Source organism: Thalassophryne amazonica, chromosome 16, assembly GCF_902500255.1.
Source record: "Thalassophryne amazonica chromosome 16, fThaAma1.1, whole genome shotgun sequence".
NCBI classification, from domain to species: Eukaryota; Metazoa; Chordata; class Actinopteri; order Batrachoidiformes; family Batrachoididae; genus Thalassophryne; species Thalassophryne amazonica.
The window spans coordinates 88,377,390-88,396,276 of NC_047118.1; the positions used below are offsets into that span (position 1 = coordinate 88,377,390).

Here is an 18,887-nt window from a genome sequence, read left to right on the forward strand (position 1 = left end):
GAACCAAGGCCTTGCTGAGCAACAGGCTAGGAGGAAGGAGCGACAGTGGCAGCCTCAGCAGGCGTCACAGCACACGTGCAACAAATGCAGCAGAGATCATCACTCGCGCATTGCACTGATAAGTCATTCACGCAGGTGCAGATAGAAACAAAAAACAAAAATTTCCTGTATATTTATATTTTCAATTGTGTCGGTAGCATGGCCTAAGCAGAGGGTCACCCCTCTGAGTCTGGTCTGCTTGAGGTTTCTTCCTCGAATCATCAGAGGGAGTTTTTCCTTACCACTGTCAACTGTGTGCTTGCTCTCCAGGTTGGTAAGGTTATGTGTGAGGCGCCTTGAGGCAGCTTTGCTATGATTTGGTGCTGCATAAATGAAATAAATTGAAATTGAATAGAAAAATTGTATGAAAAAACAAAAAAAAAAAGCAAAAAACAAACAAACTGGACACTACACCATCGTCTCCCGCAGACGGACAGATACCAGGGAATGAAATAAATTGAATTATATAAATGAAATAAATGATAAACACCATGTCACTGAACTTGCCAAAACTATTCTTCAAGTTTCTTTTCTTAACTTGCAATGAGTTCCGAAATATACTGGAACTTCATGCAAGATGTGTAAATCATTTAAAGAGAACACAAAAACAACAATATTCTTGGTATAAAAGAGTGATTTCATTAATATTTGCATGTAAAATATATTCTTATAAATTACTGCCACATTATAATTTCTTAAATCACACCACGTGAGTCTGCTGATTGACTGATGTCAGTCAGCAGGAAAAGCCCGCAGACACAAACAGCATAGTGTCATTAAAAATGACATCCTGTAGACCAGCTGTACCGCTGTCTGAAATTCACCAAAATAAAAATAAAACTGATGCAGGACGATTTCAGCATGCAGACAAAATATACGAGGGCTGTCCGTAAAGTATAGGTCCTTTTTATTTTTTTCAAAAACTATATGGATTTCATTCATATGTTTTTACGTCAGACATGCTTGAACCCTCGTGCGCATGCGTGAGTTTTTCCACGCCTGTCGGTGACGTCATTCGCCTGTGAGCACTCCTTGTGGGAGGAGTCGTCCAGCCCCTCATTGGAATTCCTTTGTCTGAGAAGTTGCTGAGAGACTGGCGCTTTGTTTGATCAAAATTTTTTCTAAACCTGTGAGACACATCGAAGTGGACACGGTTCGAAAAATTAAGCTGGTTTTCAGTGAAAATTTTAACAGCTGATGAGAGATTTTGAGGTGATTCTGTCGCTTTAAGGACTTTTCACGGTGCGAGACGTCGTGCAGCGCTCTCAGGCAGCGTCATCAGCCTGTTTCAAGCTTAAAACCTCCACATTTCAGGTTCTATTGATCCAGGACGTCGTGAGAGAACAGAAAAGTTTCAGAAGAAGTCGGTTTCAGCATTTTATCCGGATATTCCACTGTTAAAGGAGATTTTTTTAATGAAAGACGTGCAGGCGGATTGCAGCGTCGGCTCGCAGCCGCCGCGACGCTCCGCCACAGGAAAAACACCTCTGTTGGAAGCCTTGAGGACAAGTTGGAACATCTCCAGCTGATAAACAATTTCTCATATACTCATTCCACTGAAAGCCATCAAAAGCCAACTGGATTTTACAAATGGTTATTAACACGGAGGTGTTTTTCCTGTGCCGCCGCACCGCGTCGGCTGCGTCCCGACGCGCGGACCCGTCCGCATGTCTTTCATTAAAAAAATCTCCTTTAACAGTGGAATATCCGGATAAAATGCTGAAACCGACTTCTTCTGAAACTTCTCTGTTCTCTCACGACGTCCTGGATCAATAGAGCCTGAAATGTGGAGGTTTTCAGCTTGAAACAGGCTGACGCCGCCACCTGAGAGCGCTGCACGACGTCTCGCACCGTGAAAAGTCCTTAAAGCGACAGAATCACCTCAAAATCTCTCATCAGCTGTTAAAATTTTCACTGAAAACCAGCTTAATTTTTCGAACCGTGTCCACTTCGATGTGTCTCACAGGTTTAGAAAAAATTTTGATCAAACAAAGCGCCAGTCTCTCAGCAACTTCTCAGACAAAGGAATTCCGACGAGGGGCTGGACGACTCCTCCCACAAGGAGTGCTCACAGGCGAATGACGTCACCGACAGGCGTGGAAAAACTCACGCATGCGCACGAGGGTTCAAGCATGTCTGACGTAAAAACATATGAATGAAATCCATATAGTTTTTGAAAAAAATAAGAAGGACCTATACTTTACGGACAGACCTCGTACATGTATGTGATCCCCCTCTGATTTTGAAAGTTTGCACAATGACATAATTAAACAGTCTATGATTTTTGTGGTAGATTTATTTTAACAGTGATAGACAGAATATCAAATAATAGAGGAAAATTACATGAAATGAAAAATAAAAATCAATTTGCATTTCATTGAGGGAAATTAGGAGTTGATCCCCTACCAAGCATGAGCAATGTTGGCTCCCATAGACCACTGACATACTCCTAATCTCAGCGAAGTCGTTACTTGCATGAGAGACAGCTGTCCCAAATTGTCACCTGTATAAAAAGCCACCTGCCCACAGACTCAGTGGCACGCCAACATCTCCACCATGGGTAAGACCAAAGAGCTGTCTAAAGATGTCAGGGACAAAACTGTTGACCTACACAAGCCTGGGATGGGCTACAAAACCACAGGTAAGAAGCTGAATGAGAAGGTGACAACTGTTGGTACAATTAGTGGAAGAAGTACAACATGACTGTCAATCGACCTAGGCTGGCGGCTCCATGCAAGATATCACCTCGTGGGGTCTGAATGATCATGAGAAAGGTTAGAGATCAGCCTAGAGCTACACGGGGGAGCTGGTTAATGATCTCAAGGCAGCTGGGACCACAGTCAGCAATAAAACCTTTGGTAATACAATGGTTTAAAATCCTGCAGTGCGCACAAGGTCCCTCTGCTGAAGAAGGCTCACGTCCAGGCCTGCCTCAAGTTGGCCAATGAGCATATTAATGACTCAGAGAGACTGGAAGAAGGTGCTGCGGTCAGATGAAACCAAAATCGAGCTCTTTAGCCTCAACTCAACTCGACGTGTTTGGAGGAAGAGAAATGCTGAATATGACCCCAAGAACACCATCTCCACTGCCATGCTTGTCGGTGGAAGCATTATACTTTGGGGGTGTTTCTCTTCTTAGTGGACAGGTCGACTTCACCGCATCGACGGGAAGATGAACAGGGTCATGTATTTCAAAATCTTGGCTGACAACCTCTTTGCCTCTGCCAGGAAACTGAAAATGGGTCGTGGATGGGTCTTCCAGCACAACGACCCAAAACCTACAGCCAAGGTCACAAAGGAGTAGCTCCATAAGAAGCACATCAAGGTCATGGAATGGCCTAGCCAATCTCCTGACCTTAATCCTATAGAAAATCTATGGAGAGAGCTGAAGCTTTGAGTTTCCAAACGCCAGCCTCAAAACCTCCATGATTTGGAGATGATCTGCAGAGAGGAGTGGACTAAAATTGCTCCTGATGTGTGTGCTGACCTAGTAACCAACTACCAGAAACATCTGACTGCTGTGCTTGCCACCAAGGGTTTTGCCACCAAGTATTAAATCATGTTTTGCTACGAGGTCAAATCCTTATTTCCCTCAGTCAAATGCAAATTGATTTTTGTTTTTCATTTCGTGTAATTTTCTCAATTTTTTATTCTTTCTATCACTGTTACAATAAAGCTACCATAAAAATCATAGACTGTTTAATTATTTGTCAGTGTGCAAACTTTCCAAATCAGCGGGGGATCACATACTTATTTCCTCCACTGTAGCTTGACAGCACAGGATGGTGACCTGCAGGATGGTGACCTGCAGGATGACTTTAGAGGTGAAGAAGAGAGTAAAGAGCCCTTCTCAAACAAGTTTTTTCTAAAAAGCATTTCTTGCAAATTAAGCAAATTGAGTAAGTGTGGATTTGTACTGATGTTTTATGATGCTGAAGGTCGTAAAAAAGGTGAATTTATCCTTAAAACACACACGAGTTAAAGACAAAACAGTCCAATGTTATCGAGAGTCTGTTCAAAGCACTCGCAGTGTGTCCATACGTCTTCCTGTCTGCACAACCAAAAGAAGAGGTCTGTTCACCCTGACTCGAACCCCGCCTCCTCCCGCCTGCACCTCCTCCATCAAACACACACACACACACTAAAACCTTGTGATCTTCTTTGCATTTACTGAGAGAAAGCATGCAGCAGGAAGGTATTTCTGGATATTTTTCAAGCACTCAACGTTTTCACGAACGCCACGGCTCGCTGACGCACTTGGCAGACTCCGCCTCCTGTGAACACCAGGAGCAGAGGAGCAGGAACCCCACCAAACCACACTTTTTATTTTTAAATGATGCCAAATGTGACTTGAATTGGGTGTCCATCATTTCAGCACATCTGCAACACTGACTGCTGCTTTTCTGTGGAGTAATCTTTTTGTAAATAATGTCACTGGGTGTTCATTGGTTCATTACTGTCACTGACAAACCGCCATCGTAAAAACTGAGCATCAGTTAAAACTAGCTGTCAAAGATTTCATAGACCTCAGAAACATACATCTGATCCTGATGGCAAAAATCACCCTCTTCAATTCAACCATTGAGTACCATGGGCCCTGAAAACATTTCTGGGGGAAATGTGGAATTCCAACACTCTTTCTGGTCAGTGTCCACTCACTGGACAATGAAACAGACCTGCTCCATCTCATGACAAACGCATATCAAGAGATAAGGTACTGCTGCAGTTTATCACGCGGAGCAACATGCTGAAAGTGCTGCTGCTATTCCATACAGCCCGGCCTCATCTGTCGGGGGACAGATAAACAATGGTTGGTGCACGAACTGTTCAAGTAGCAGAACTACAAAATGTTAAATGTCAGCAGCAGCATCATCTGCTCCAGGAATTCACAGCCGCATTTAGTATTGTTGTTTATGCCCCCTGAGTGTGAAAGCCTATGACACACTCAGGAAGACCTACAACATACTCGAGGAGGCCTACGACATACTCAGGGAGGACAAGGATGCACTCAAGGAGGCTTATGATGCAAATCACAACAAACAGTTGCCCCAAGGCGCTTTATATTGTAAGGCAAGGCCATACAATAATTACGGAAAAACCCCAACAGTCAAAACGACCCCCTGTGAGCAAGCACTTGGCGACAGTGGGAAGGAAAAACTCCCTTTTAACAGGAAGAAACCTCCAGCAGAACCAGGCTCAGGGAGGGGCAGTCTTCTGCTGGGACTGGTTGGGGCTGAGGGAGAGAACCAGGAAAAAGACATGCTGTGGAGGGGAGCAGAGATCAATAACTAATGATTAATGCAGAGTGGTGCATACAGAGCAAAAGAAAGAAACACTCAGTACATCATGGGAACCCCCCAGCAGTCTAAGTCTACAGCAGCATAACTAAGGGATGGTTCAGGGTCACCTGATCCAGCCCTAACTATAAGCTTTAGCAAAAAGGAAAGTTTTAAGCCTAATCTTAAAAGTAGAGAGGGTGTCTGTCTCCCTGATCCGAATTGGGAGCTGGTTCCACAGGAGAGAAGCCTGAAAGCTGAAACACTCAGGCAGCCTATGATGCAATCGGGGAGGCCTACGACGCACTCAGGGAGGCCTACGACGCACTCAGGGAGGCCAAAAACATCATCTCCCTTCAGAACAATCAGCCAGAGGCTTTTTACATGATTGTGGGAGACTTTAGCCACATTCTGCTAAACTTTCACCAGCATATCACCGTGGCCACTCAGGGAGCCAAACACGCACACTTGACCATGTGCACACAAATGAAGACGAAGGTAACAGAGCCTTCATCACGCCCACAATACTCCACCCACATCACCATCATCCATGGCCCCCGAAGGAGATAAACAACAAAGACCACCACTGTATGGCCCAGTGGTGCTGCTTCCACAATGGACTGACTGGCAGATGTTGGGGGAGGTGGCAATAAGCAGGAGAGAGGTGGACCTGAAGGAGAACTAATCATCTGTGAGCAGCTACATCAGCAAGTGTGAGGATGATGCTGCTATGTCCAAGAAAAAAAAAACATCCATTTCAACCAGAAACCACACCTGAATGAAGAGGTCTCCTCTCTGCTGAGATCCAGAGACTCAGTGTTCAGTTCTCAGGATGGAGATGCATGCTCTGGATGGAGTCCCTCCTAACTGGATGGAGACCAGCGAGGAGGGACCTCAGTGCATTCTTTCTTGTGCGTCATGGGATTCCCGTGCAAACGTCAGAGAGCTGCTAAACTGTTACTGTGCGTTTTTTTTGGGCGCTGCAGGATTCCCATGCAAACGTCAGAGAGCTGCTAAAATGTTACCGTGCATTCTTTTTTTGGGCGCTGCAGGATACCCATGCAAACGTCGGAGAGCTGCTAAAATGTTACCATGCGTTCTTTTTTGGGCGCTGCAGGTTTCCCGTGCAAACGTCGGTGAGCTGTTAAAATGTTATGGTGCATTCTTTTTTGTGCTCTGCAGGATTCCCATGCAAATGTTGGAGAGCTGCTAAAATGTTACCATGCGTTCTTTTTGGGCGCTGCAGGATTCCGGTCTAAATGTCAGAGAGCTGCTAAAATGTTACCGTGCATTCTTTTTGGGCACTGCAGGATTCCCGTGCAAACTTCGGAGAGCTGATAAAATGTTACCGTGCGTTCTTTTATTCCCATGCAAACATTGGAGAGCTGCTAAAATGTTACCATGTGTACTTTTTTGGGCACTGCAGGTTCCCGTGCAAACGTCGGAGAGCTGTTAAAATGTTTCCCTGCATTCTTTTTTGGGCGCTGCAGGATTCCTGTGCAAACGTCGGCGAGCTGCTAAAATGTTACGGTGCATTCTTTTTGTGCTCTGCAGGATTCCCGTGCAAATGTCGGAGAGCTGCTAAAATGTTACCGCGCTTATTTTATGACCGCAATGCAGATGCCGTGCACGCGCAACACATGCGCGATGCATTCATAATACACCGATAATACTGCCGTGATAATCTCAATGTGTCGGATCAGTTTCCTCACTACATGCGTTATATAACTGTGATTGTTCATCATATATTCGCTATATATTATTAATATATCCGTAATTCATACTGGGACATTTGTCATTTTTGGCCATTTTTGTTGCAGACGACAATGAACACCTGCAATTTGTGTACTCAATTCATGCGCAATTATCCTCTCCCCAGTGGGACAGGGCCCTTACCGTGTGTTCTTTTTTGGGCGCTGCAGGATTCCCATGCAAATGTTGGAGAGCTGCTAAAATGTTACCATGCGTTCTTTTTGGGCGCTGCAGGATTCCGGTCTAAATGTCAGAGAGCTGCTAAAATGTTACCGTGCATTCTTTTTGGGCACTGCAGGATTCCCGTGCAACCTTCGGAGAGCTGTTAAAATGTTACGGTGCGTTCTTTTATTCCCGTGCAAACATCGGAGAGCTGCTAAAATGTTACTGTGCGTTCTTTTTTTTGGGTGCTGCAGGTTTCCCGTGCAAACATCGGAGAGCTGTTAAAATGTTACCGTGCATTCTTTTTTGGGTACTGCAGTATTCCCGTGCAAACGTCGGAGAGCTGCTAAAATGTTTCCCTGCGTTGTTTTTTGGGTGCTGCAGGATTCCCGTGCAAACGTCGGCAAGCTGCTAAAATGTTACGGTGCGTTTTTTTTGTGCTCTGCAGGATTCCCGTGCAAATGTCGGAGAGCTGCTAGCATGTTACCGTGCGTTCTTTTTGGGCGCTGCAGGATTCCGGTCTAAACGTCAGAGAGCTGCTAAAATGTTACCGTGCGTTCTTTTTGGGCCCTGCGGGATTCCCGTGCAAACGTCAGAGAGCTGTTAAAATGTTACCGTGCGTTCTTTTATTCCCGTGCAAATGTCGGAGAGCTGTTAAAATATTACCGTGTGTTCTTTTATTCCCGTGCAAACGTCGGAGAGCTGCAAAAATATTACCGTGCATTCTTTTATTCCCGTGCAAATGTTGGAGAGCTGTTAAAATATTACTGTGCGTTCTTTTATTCCCATGCAAACGTCGGAGAGCTGCTAAAATATTACCGTGCGTTCTTTTATTCCCGTGCAAATGTCGGAGAGCTGCTAAAATATTACCGTGCGTTCTTTTATTCCCGTGCAAACGTTGGAGAGCTGTTAAAATATTAGGGCCCTGTCCCACTGGCGTTTAGGAGGATTTGCGCTTGAAATGAGGAGTCAAAAGCTGAGCGTCCGCAACAAAGGTGGGCGGAAATGACAAATGTCCCGGCGTGGATCAGCGAATACATGAGGAAGAAAAGCGGATATAACAGGGAACAGAAGCGAAGGCGACCGCGGAGGCACCCCCATGAGGGGCACAGCGGCCGTGATGCACTCGCTTCATCCGTGCCCACTCTGTCTGCATTAGAGGATGACATTTTTCAGGAATTCCCGTGGGTCACGTGATTCCTGCGGGATTCCCGCGGGATGGGAGTAAAATTTTATCAATCCCGTGATTGGGATGGGCCAGGAATAAAAATGAACGGGAGCGGGCTGGAGTGGGAATGCCAAAAATAGATGATGATTTTCATCTATTTAATGCCGCGTTCACACCGGGCGCGATCAGACGCTACAAATTTGCGGGGGTCACGTGGCGACGGACACGCCTCCTTCGCCCGGTGTGTCACTCTGCTTTTGCTGCAAAAATTCGCCCTGGTGCATCATCAAATAGGAGGAGCTTCCATTCCGCTCACCGGCTCCGGTTGTCAGTCAAGTTAACATGACGGACCTGATCACACGGAGCGAGTTGTGAAAAGCTCCCAATACAGAGAGTATCATTATTTGCTGCAGGAGCTGCGTCTGGATGACAGCTGCTTTCAGCGGTCCTTCCACCTCTGCAGGACCCAGTCTGAGGACCAACTGTCCCGTTCATGCGCGCACATGTAAACAATTAAAAAAAAAAGAAAACTCCGCTGCTTGCTGCTCCTCGCTCTTCCACCAAAAAACTCTGTCATAATTGTGTTTAGAAACCAGTCACCATTTGTTCTATTATACATCTGTGAAGTTAATAAGTAAAATAATCTCCATTTGCTTGCGCACGCACGTAACATAAAAAGGAAAAGAAACCGCTCCTGCTGCTGCTCGCTCCAAAAACTCTGTCATAATTGTGAAATAAAGGACAAAAGAGACATAAGTCCTGCTCACAGGCTGCTACCAGCGACAGGACATGTTCACATCTTCAGTCAAACTCCAGACATCTCCACGTCACTACATATTCAGTCCCTGATTGATCATCACGGCGCGAGACATATACGGGAGTGGGATGGGAGTGGGACTGATTTTGAGTGGGAGCGGGATGGGATTGGGAGTCATCTTTACAGGAGTGGGACGGAGGGATTTATTGTTTACTCCAGTCCAGGATTGGGACAGGATGGGATTTTTTTTCTGGGAGGCGGATGGGACGGGAGTGAAAATCCCACTCCGTGTCATGCTCTAGTCTGCATGCGCGACATACCATTTGCGACCGTGATGTGGCCGTGCTGGGCACGCGTCATATCTGTTTCGCTGTCCCGGTCCGCCGCCAAGCCGCGCCAACCCGTCGGTTGCGGATATCAGAGGATGACAGGGGATATGCGGCACGTTGGTTGTGTATGTCCTGCGTATGTCTTTAGTATGTGTTCAGGCAGTGATGCGGATCTCTGCGTGCCTCTGCGGATGATCACTGACATGTTCGGATGGCGGCCCGACTCATACAGGAATGTTAACGGTTATTTCGGTTGTTTGGCGGATGTGGGCCACTTTTGTGCGCATTCCATCTGCAAATCCTCCTAAACGCCAGTGGGACAGGGCCCTTACCATGCGTTCTTTTATTCCCGTGCAAATGCTGGAGAGCTGCTAAAATATTACCGTGCGTTCTTTCATTTCCCGTGCAAATGTCGGAGAGCTGCTAAAATATTACCGTGCGTTCTTTTATTCCCGTGCAAACGTCAGAGAGCTGTTAAAATATTACCGTGCGTTCTTTTATTCCCGTGCAAACGTCGGAGAGCTGCTAAAATATTACCGTGCGTTATTTTATTCCCGTGCAAACGTCGGAGAGCTGTTAAAATATTACCTTGTGTTCTTTTATTCCCGTGCAAACGTCGGAGAGCTGCTAAAATATTACCGTGCGTTCTTTTATTCCCGTGCAAACGTCGGAGAGCTGTTAAAATATTACAGTGCGTTCTTTTATTCCCGTGCAAACGTCGGAGAGCTGTTAAAATATTACTGTGCGTTCTTTTACTCCCGTGCAAACGTCGGAGAGCTGCTAAAATATTACCGTGCGTTTATTTTATTCCCGTGCAAACGTCGGAGAGCTGTTAAAATATTACCTTGTGTTCTTTTATTCCCGTGCAAACGTCGGAGAGCTGCTAAAATATTACCGTGCGTTCTTTATTCCCGTGCAAACGTCGGAGAGCTGTTAAAATATTACCAGTGCATTATTTTATTCCCGTGTCAAGCGTCGGAGAGCTGTTAAACTATTATCGTGCGTTATTTTATTCCCGTGCAAACGTCGGAGAGGCTGCTACAATTTTACCGTGCGTTCTTTTATTCCCGTGCAAACGTTGGAGAGCTGTTAAAATATTACCGTGCATTCTTTATTCCCGTGCGAACGTCGGATGAGCTGCTACAATATTACCGTGCGTTCTTTTATTCCCGTGCAAGCATTGGAGAGCTGTTCAAAATATTAGCGTGCGTTATTTTATTCCCGTGCAAACGTTGGAGAGCTGCTAAAATATTTACTGTGCGTTCTTTTATCCCCATGCAAGCGTTGAGAGCTGCTTAAAATATTAATGTGCGTTTCTTTTATTCCCGAGCAAATGTTGGAGAGCTGTTAAAATATTACCGTGCTTTCTTTATTCCGTGCAAATGTCAGAGAGGATACGCAGTAATTATACTTAATATATAATATATACACGGTAATATTTTAACAGCTCTCTGACATTTGCACAGGAATAAAGAACGCACGGTAATATTTTAGCAGCTCTCCGACGTTTGCACGGAATAAAGAAACGCACGGTAATATTTTAGCAGCTCTCCGACGTTTGCACGGGAATAAAAGAACGCACGGTAATATTTTAGCAGCTCTCAGACGTTTGCACGGGAATAAAAGAACGCACGGTAATATTTTAGCAGCTCTCCGACGTTTGCACGGGAATAAAAGAACGCACGGTAATATTTAGCAGCTCTCCGACGTTTGCACGGGAATAAAAGAACGCACGGTAATATTTTAGCAGCTCTCCGACGTTTGCACGGGAATAAAAGAACGCACGGTAATATTTTAGCAGCTCTCCAACGTTTGCACGGGAATAAAAGAACGCACGGTAATATTTTAGCAGCTCTCCGACGTTTGCACGGGAATAAAAGAACGCACGGTAATATTTTAGCAGCTCTCCGACGTTTGCACGGGAATAAAAAGAACGCACGGTAAGATTTTAGCAGCTCTCCGACGTTTGCACGGAATAAAAGAACGCACGGTAATATTTTAGCAGCTCTCCGATGTTTGCACGGGAATAAAAGAACACACGGTAATATTTTAACAGCTCTCTGACGTTTGCACGGGAATAAAAGAACGCATGGTAATATTTTAGCAGCTCTCTGACGTTTGCATGGGAATAAAAGAACGCACAGTAATATTTTAGCAGCTCTCCGACATTTGCACGGGAATCCTGCAGTGCCTAAAAAAGAACACCCGATAAGGCCCAGTCCCACTGGCGTTTAGGAGGATTTGCGTATGAATTGTGCACAAAATTGGCTCATATTCGCTTAACATCCGCAATATGCATGAAACATGCTTGTGACACCTGCACACGTCCACAATTATCCACAGAGGCATGTTTTTCCGTTGCCAGGATTTAGGATACAATATCCTACACGGTACTATATATTTCATTTGTTTGGCATTTTTTGTTGAAAATTTAGCAGGTGAACACTGGGTGTGTTTAAAACTATATTGTGGTGCTCTTAATTCATAATGTGAAGTAAAACAGAGCACATGCCATGGAAAAGAAACAGTTTTATTTTTGCTTAATAAACTGTACTATGTGGTCAAGACTATTTATATTTAGTTTCTTTTGTCTGTATTAGCATATCTGATATTGGAGTAATCCAGAAGTAATTGAAAGTATCAAATTACATTACTTTATATTATGGTACTTGGATTACGTTACTGATTACATTTTTCAACAGTAACTGTATCGGAATACATTTTTAAAGTAACCCTAACCCTGGTTGTGGACTGAGAGCGTGCATGGAGAGGCCACGCACGCACAGCGCGTGGGTCAGAACACAGTCCGTGCACACACACATGGCCTCGGTCCAGACGCCTGGTCCGGTTCTGTCTCTGTGGTCACGTGGTGCCACAGATTATAAATATATACACACATTAAAATAAAATACATCGTGTGTGTGTGTGTGCCAAAGGTCACACAGAGAATTACACAATGTTTTTAAAGATGGTGCAGAGAATAAAAAACAAAAAGCAGTTCGGTGAAATTTTCTTTCGGTGTTTTGTAACGAAGTGAATGAATGAAGAATCGTGACGCAATGATTCATATTCAATATGTTTTAAAACCTCCAGAATCAAATTAAAAAACATCAACGGATCATTTTTGACCAAAACCACAAAATGTCAAAACTAAAAAGTTCCACTTAAAACTGAAGCAGAGATTCTGATTGACCAAAAATAATAAATGTGAAAAACTTGGAACCCAGAACCCAGAACCCTGATTTACTGAACCACAAGAAGCTTTGCAAAAAAAAAAAAAAGCCAAAGATGCACCGGACAAAGAGGCGCCTGGACCTGGAACACTTGAAGGGGGAAGGGTGGGACTGCGGGAACTGTTCGGTACCTTTGCTTCTTGGGGACGGAGTGCTCCACCTCGATCCGTTTCCCGGCGAGTTCATATTTACCTGAAAAATAAAATCCTGTTAAATAGAAATCAGGACTCAAACCACATGATAACTGCTGCAGGCCCACACCAGCCTAGACTGCAGATCCAGGAGCCTAGGTTCCCGAATGTGGAGGAACCGGGTCTAGAGATGGAACCTTTCAGGGTGCCTCACAGTTCCAGCTGTTAGTGCGGATCTGTGTGGTGGGTTCAGATTAAAAACCACACTGGGCTGATGCATCTACAGTTATTGGCTTTTTGATCGATTATTGGCAGATCTGGATGCCGAACCGGGGCACAGATTGGTTGGTGTCTTTGTCTTTAACGGGGGAGGGGAGCCACGATCACACATTAAGAACCAATACCCTGCGTTCCACCCGCACCTCGGAATCGGTTCTTACACCGGATCCATCCCTTTGGAAAACTTGGTTCGGTCGGTCTGTGGTCCACATCAACTCACCAGAGAAGGTCTCGATGGCCTTCATGGCCCACTGGTCGTCCGGACAGTCCACGAAGGCATAGCCGCTCTTCATCAGGAACTGTCCTGAGTACGGGATCTTGTGGTCGTCGAAGGTTCTCCCCAAGTCCTCGGCGGTCACACTGTCGCCTAAATTCCCGATGTACAGTTTGTGCATGTTGGATCCTTCAAGTCCCGAAAGAAACCAAAACCAAAGAACAGCCAGAAAAAATAAACACACACACACACAAACTTTTTTCTTTCTTCTGAGTGTGTAAAAAAATTAAAATTAACAAAAAATAATAATAACTCACTGGGGAAAAAAGCGGGAAAAAAAATCCTGTATAATCTGAAGAGAAAACGTGTTTAACGGCTGCAGACGCTGAAGTGGAAATCCATGTGCGCACGCGGCGTGTGTGCGGCTGGCTTTGATGATGGTGCGTGGAGTGGGAGAAGCGACGGCGCGTCCTCGATCCGCGTGCCGCCCACTCAGTGCAGGCCACGCCCCTCTTTTCCAGAAAGGAAACCACGTGGTCTCTTTGGAGTAAGGGGGGGTGGAGTCTCCCCCTCGTGAGGGGCTTCACTGCGTGAGAGCGCGCGTGCGTGTGCAGCCTCCGTGTGCGCTCATGCACGCTGCAGCTGGAACCCACTGAAAAGTTTCAGTGAGGGAGGGGCACCCCAACCAAAAACTCCCCAACACCCAGCTTAAAATGTCAAAGGTCATTAGCAGGGGCTGGTTAGCCTAGCATGAAGCATTCACTGACATCATGGAAACATTGAATTCCTGTTGTCTCCGTTGTCCAGCCACAGTCCAAGTAGCAGAGACGATCACTGTCAGGAGCAGAACCGGGTTCTTACCGTGGGAATCCGGGAGTGTTCCAGAGAGTGTGGACGTGTTGCAGAGCGATTTTTGAACTTGTCTGTCTGACACCATCCAGGATGACCCAGGGATTTCCTCACTGCTGTGGTCGTGTTTTAACTCTGGCTGGATTGTCAAAATTCCTATTTTCCATTGAGAACTCCAAGATATTTTGGTAATTTTTATTTATTTATTTTTATTATTTTTTTATTTTTATTTATTGATTTATTAAATACATTTTAAAAAAAAAGACTGATATTTTGGTAATCCCTGAATTACTGTGTAACACTGCACATGCCAGGACATCACTGGAACATTGTCTGGAACCTCCAACACCCAAAACACAGCCCAGATTGTACATGTGTGACTGCAGAGTGAGGAACCTGAGTGAGGAAGAAGCAGGGGAAGATGGTGAAGAACGTCGGTGTGAAGATTTTTGGGCCATTGCAAATGAACTACACTCAACAAAAATATAAATGCAACACTTTTGGTTTTGCTCCCATTTTGTATGAGATGATCTCAAAGATCTAAAACTTTTTCCACATACACAATATCACCATTTCCCTCAAATATTGTTCACAAACCAGTCTAAATCTGTGATAGTGGGCACTTCTCCTTTGCTGAGATAATCCATCCCACCTCACAGGTGTGCCATATCAAGATGCTGATTAGACACCATGATTAGTGCACAGGTGTGCCTTAGACTGCCCACAATAAAAGCCACTCTGAAAGGTGCAGTTTTGTTTTATTGGGGGGGGGGGGGGGGGGATACCAGTCAGTATCTGGTGTGACCACCATTTGCCTCATGCAGTGCAACACATCTCCTTCGCATAGAGTTGATCAGGTTGTCAGTTGTGGCCTGTGGAATGTTGGTCCACTCCTCTTCAATGGCTGTGCGAAGTTGCTGGATTTTGGCAGGAACTGGTACACGCTGTCGTATACGCCGGTCCAGAGCATCCCAAACATGCTCAATGGGTCACATGTCCGGTGAGTATGCCGGCCATGCAAGAACTGGGACATTTTCAGCTTCCAAGAATTGTGTACAGATCCTTGCAACATGGGGCCGTGCATTATCCTGCTGCAACATGAGGTGATGTTCTTGGATGTATGGCACAACAATGGGCCTCAGGATCTCGTCACGGTATCTCTGTGCATTCAAAATGCCATCAATAAAATGCACCTGTGTTCTTCGTCCATAACAGACGCCTGCTCATACCATAACCCCACCGCCACCATGGGCCACTCGATCCACAACACTGACATCAGAAAACCGCTCACCCACACGACGCCACACACACTGTCTGCGATCTGCCCTGAACAGTGTGAACCAGGATTCATCCGTGAAGAGAACACCTCTCCAACGTGCCAAACGCCAGCGAATGTGAGCATTTGCCCACTCAAGTCGGTTACGACGACGAACTGGAGTCAGGTCGAGACCCCGATGAGGACGACGAGCATGCAGATGAGCTTCCCTGAGACGGTTTCTGACAGTTTGTGCAGAAATTCTTTGGTATGCAAACCGATTGTTTCAGCAGCTGTCCGAGTGGCTGGTCTCAGACGATCTTGGAGGTAAACATGCTGGATGTGGAGGTCCTGGGCTGGTGTGGTTACACGTGGTCTGCGGTTGTGAGGCTGGTTGGATGTACTGCCAAATTCTCTGAAACGCCTTTGGAGACGGCTTATGGTAGAGAAATGAACATTCAATACACGAGCAACAGGTTGACATTCCTGCTGTCAGCATGCCAATTGCACGCTCCCTCAAATCTTGCGACATCTGTGGCATTGTGCTGTGTGATAAAACTGCACCTTTCAGAGTGGCCTTTTATTGTGGGCAGTCTAAGGCACACCTGTGCACTAATCATGGTGTCTAATCAGCATCTTGATATGGCACACCTGTGAGGTGGGATGGATTATCTCAGCAAAGGAGAAGTGCTCACTATCACAGATTTAGACTGGTTTGTGAACAATATTTGAGGGAAATGGTGATATTGTGTATGTGGAAAAAGTTTTAGATCTTTGAGTTCATCTCATACAAAATGGCAGCAAAACCAAAAGTGTTGCGTTTATATTTTTGTTGAGTGTATAATAAGACTTTTTTCTGTCTTTCTTTCATGTGTTTGATGACTCTGTTGTACTTTGTTGACTTGATCTTTGTTGTTGTTAGTGTGGTTTTGATGAACTCTGGTCAAAGTGATTTTCATCAGTGAAATCACCTGCTGGACTCATTGGCTGCAAAGAACACCTGCCCCCTCTTGGCCCTTTCGGCAATACTTTGAAGCCAAGCATAGGGGCGAGATGTTCTGGCACTGGAGTGATGGGCTGTGAACACTTACACTGTTCATAACTCAATGAACTGGGCAATGAGTGCACAGGACCCAGAAGCCCAGGTGCCTGTGAATAGGAAATAAAGCACAAGGAGTTCCCATTCCAGAAGGAAACATTGTGGAAACAGATGAGACATAACCAGGACAGCAGCACAGAGCAGAGTTCACCACAAACAGGACAACCAAGAGAGCAAAAATAGAGACACCAGAGAAGTGATCAGAGTGTGAACCATGACAGCAAGACATTAGCTGAAACATCTAGGAGTTTAGACTGACAGGTGTAGCTTCATCATGTCACGGCTCATGTTCTGTTTATGTGTTTTGCTCTCCAGGTTATCGCAGTGAATTTTCCTCCGTGTTGCTTTTATTGTGTATTGTTCTTATTACAATTTCTCTTCTGCATTGTCTTTTTCTGAAACATTTGATCTTTGTGTTTTTTTATCAACTTTACTTCCCGTCAATGGGCACTGGGGTTTCAGGTTTCACATGCACGCTCATTTCCTTGTTCATTAAGTCACTCTCTGCCAGATTGTCTTGCTGTCATGCTCTCCTGAGTTGTTCTCTTGTGTTTTATTTCCTGTTGCTGACCTGTGCTGCTTTCCTGTGTTTGTCGAGCCTGACTATTGGTTTGTTCACAGAGTCTGTGTGCTAAAGCCTCATTTCCACCATGGTACGGGTCAGTACAGTTAAGTCTGGCTTGGCTTGCATTTCCACCACCAGCAGAACCCTTTTGTTTGGTAGGCGCATTGACATGAACACCACTGAGAGTGCATACTCTGTCACCTGACTTCACCCACACACACACACACACGAAGGACAAACAGAGTAATTTAACATTTTTGATTTGATTTGATTTTTTGCCTTGGTGGATCATGGGATTTCTTCTTATGGCATGCAGAATGCTGAAGAATCGGCTGTCTGTGGTGAAGGACGATGTGAATGAATGAGGTGCTGTGACTCCTTCAACATCTAAAATAAGTTAATTGTCTTGTTGTGGGGCAAAGCACCAGCGCCCTCTGATTCAGGCTGAGAAATGCACCAGAAATGCACATGGTATTAATACATGATAACAGCATATGGTAATAATACATGATAACAGCACATGGTGTTAATACATAATAATAACACATGGTATTAATACATGATAACAGCACATGGTAATAATACATGATAACAGCACATGGTGTTAATACATAATAATAGCACATGGTATTAATACATGATAACAGCACATGGTGTTAATACATAATAATAACACATGGTATTAATACATGATAACAGCACATGGTAATAATACATGATAACAGCACATGGTGTTAATACATAATAATAACACATGGTATTAATACATGATAACAGCACATGGTAATAATACATGATAACAGCACATGGTGTTAATACATAATAATAGCACATGGTATTAATACATGATAACAGCACATGGTAATAATACATGATAACAGCACATGGTGTTAATACATAATAATAACACATGGTATTAATACATGATAACAGCACATGGTAATAATACATGATAACAGCACATGGTGTTAATACATAATAATAACACATGGTATTAATACATGATAACAGCACATGGTAATAATACATGATAACAGCACATGGTGTTAATACATAATAATAGCACATGGTATTAATACATGATAACAGCACATGGTGCTAATACATAATAATAACACATGGTATTAATACATGATAACAGCACATGGTAATAATACATGATAACAGCACATGGTGTTAATACATAATAATAGCACATGGTATTAATACATGATAACAGCACATGGTGCTAATACATAATAATAACACATGGTATTAATACATGATAACAGCACATGGTAATAATACATGATAACAGCACATGGTGTTAATACATAATAATAGCACATGGTATTAATACATGATAACAGCACATGGTAATAATATATGAAAACAGCACATGGCGTTAATACATAAAAATAATACATAGTATTAATACATGATAACAGCACATGGTAAAAATACATGAAAACAGCCCATGGTGTTAATACATAATAGTAACACATGGTATTAATACATGATAACAGCACATGGTGCTAATACATAATAATAACACATGGTATTAATACATGATAACAGCACATGGTAATAATGCATAAAAATAACACATGGTATTAATACATGATAACAGCACATGGCGTTAATAAATGATAACAGCACATGGTAATAATACATGATAACAGCACATGGTGTTAATACATAATAATAGCACATGGTATTAATACATGATAACAGCACATGGTGTTAATACATAATAATAACACATGGTATTAATACATGATAACAGCACATGGTGCTAAT

At 44.1% G+C, this 18,887-nt stretch overlaps 1 protein-coding gene across 1 annotated transcript in view; it reads right to left on the reverse strand.

Annotated features, from left to right (window-relative positions):
- The window catches only part of igf2bp1 (insulin-like growth factor 2 mRNA binding protein 1), a 268,477-nt gene extending 254,956 nt beyond the window's left edge, over positions 1-13,521 (reverse strand). The window contains exons 1-2 of the mRNA XM_034190879.1: positions 13,347-13,521; positions 12,848-12,908 (exon numbers count right to left, since the gene is read on the reverse strand). Coding sequence (XP_034046770.1) covers positions 12,848-12,908; positions 13,347-13,521 — 236 coding nt within the window. The remainder of the gene's footprint in view (positions 1-12,847; positions 12,909-13,346) is intronic.
- Between the last annotated feature and the right edge of the window lie 5,366 nt (positions 13,522-18,887).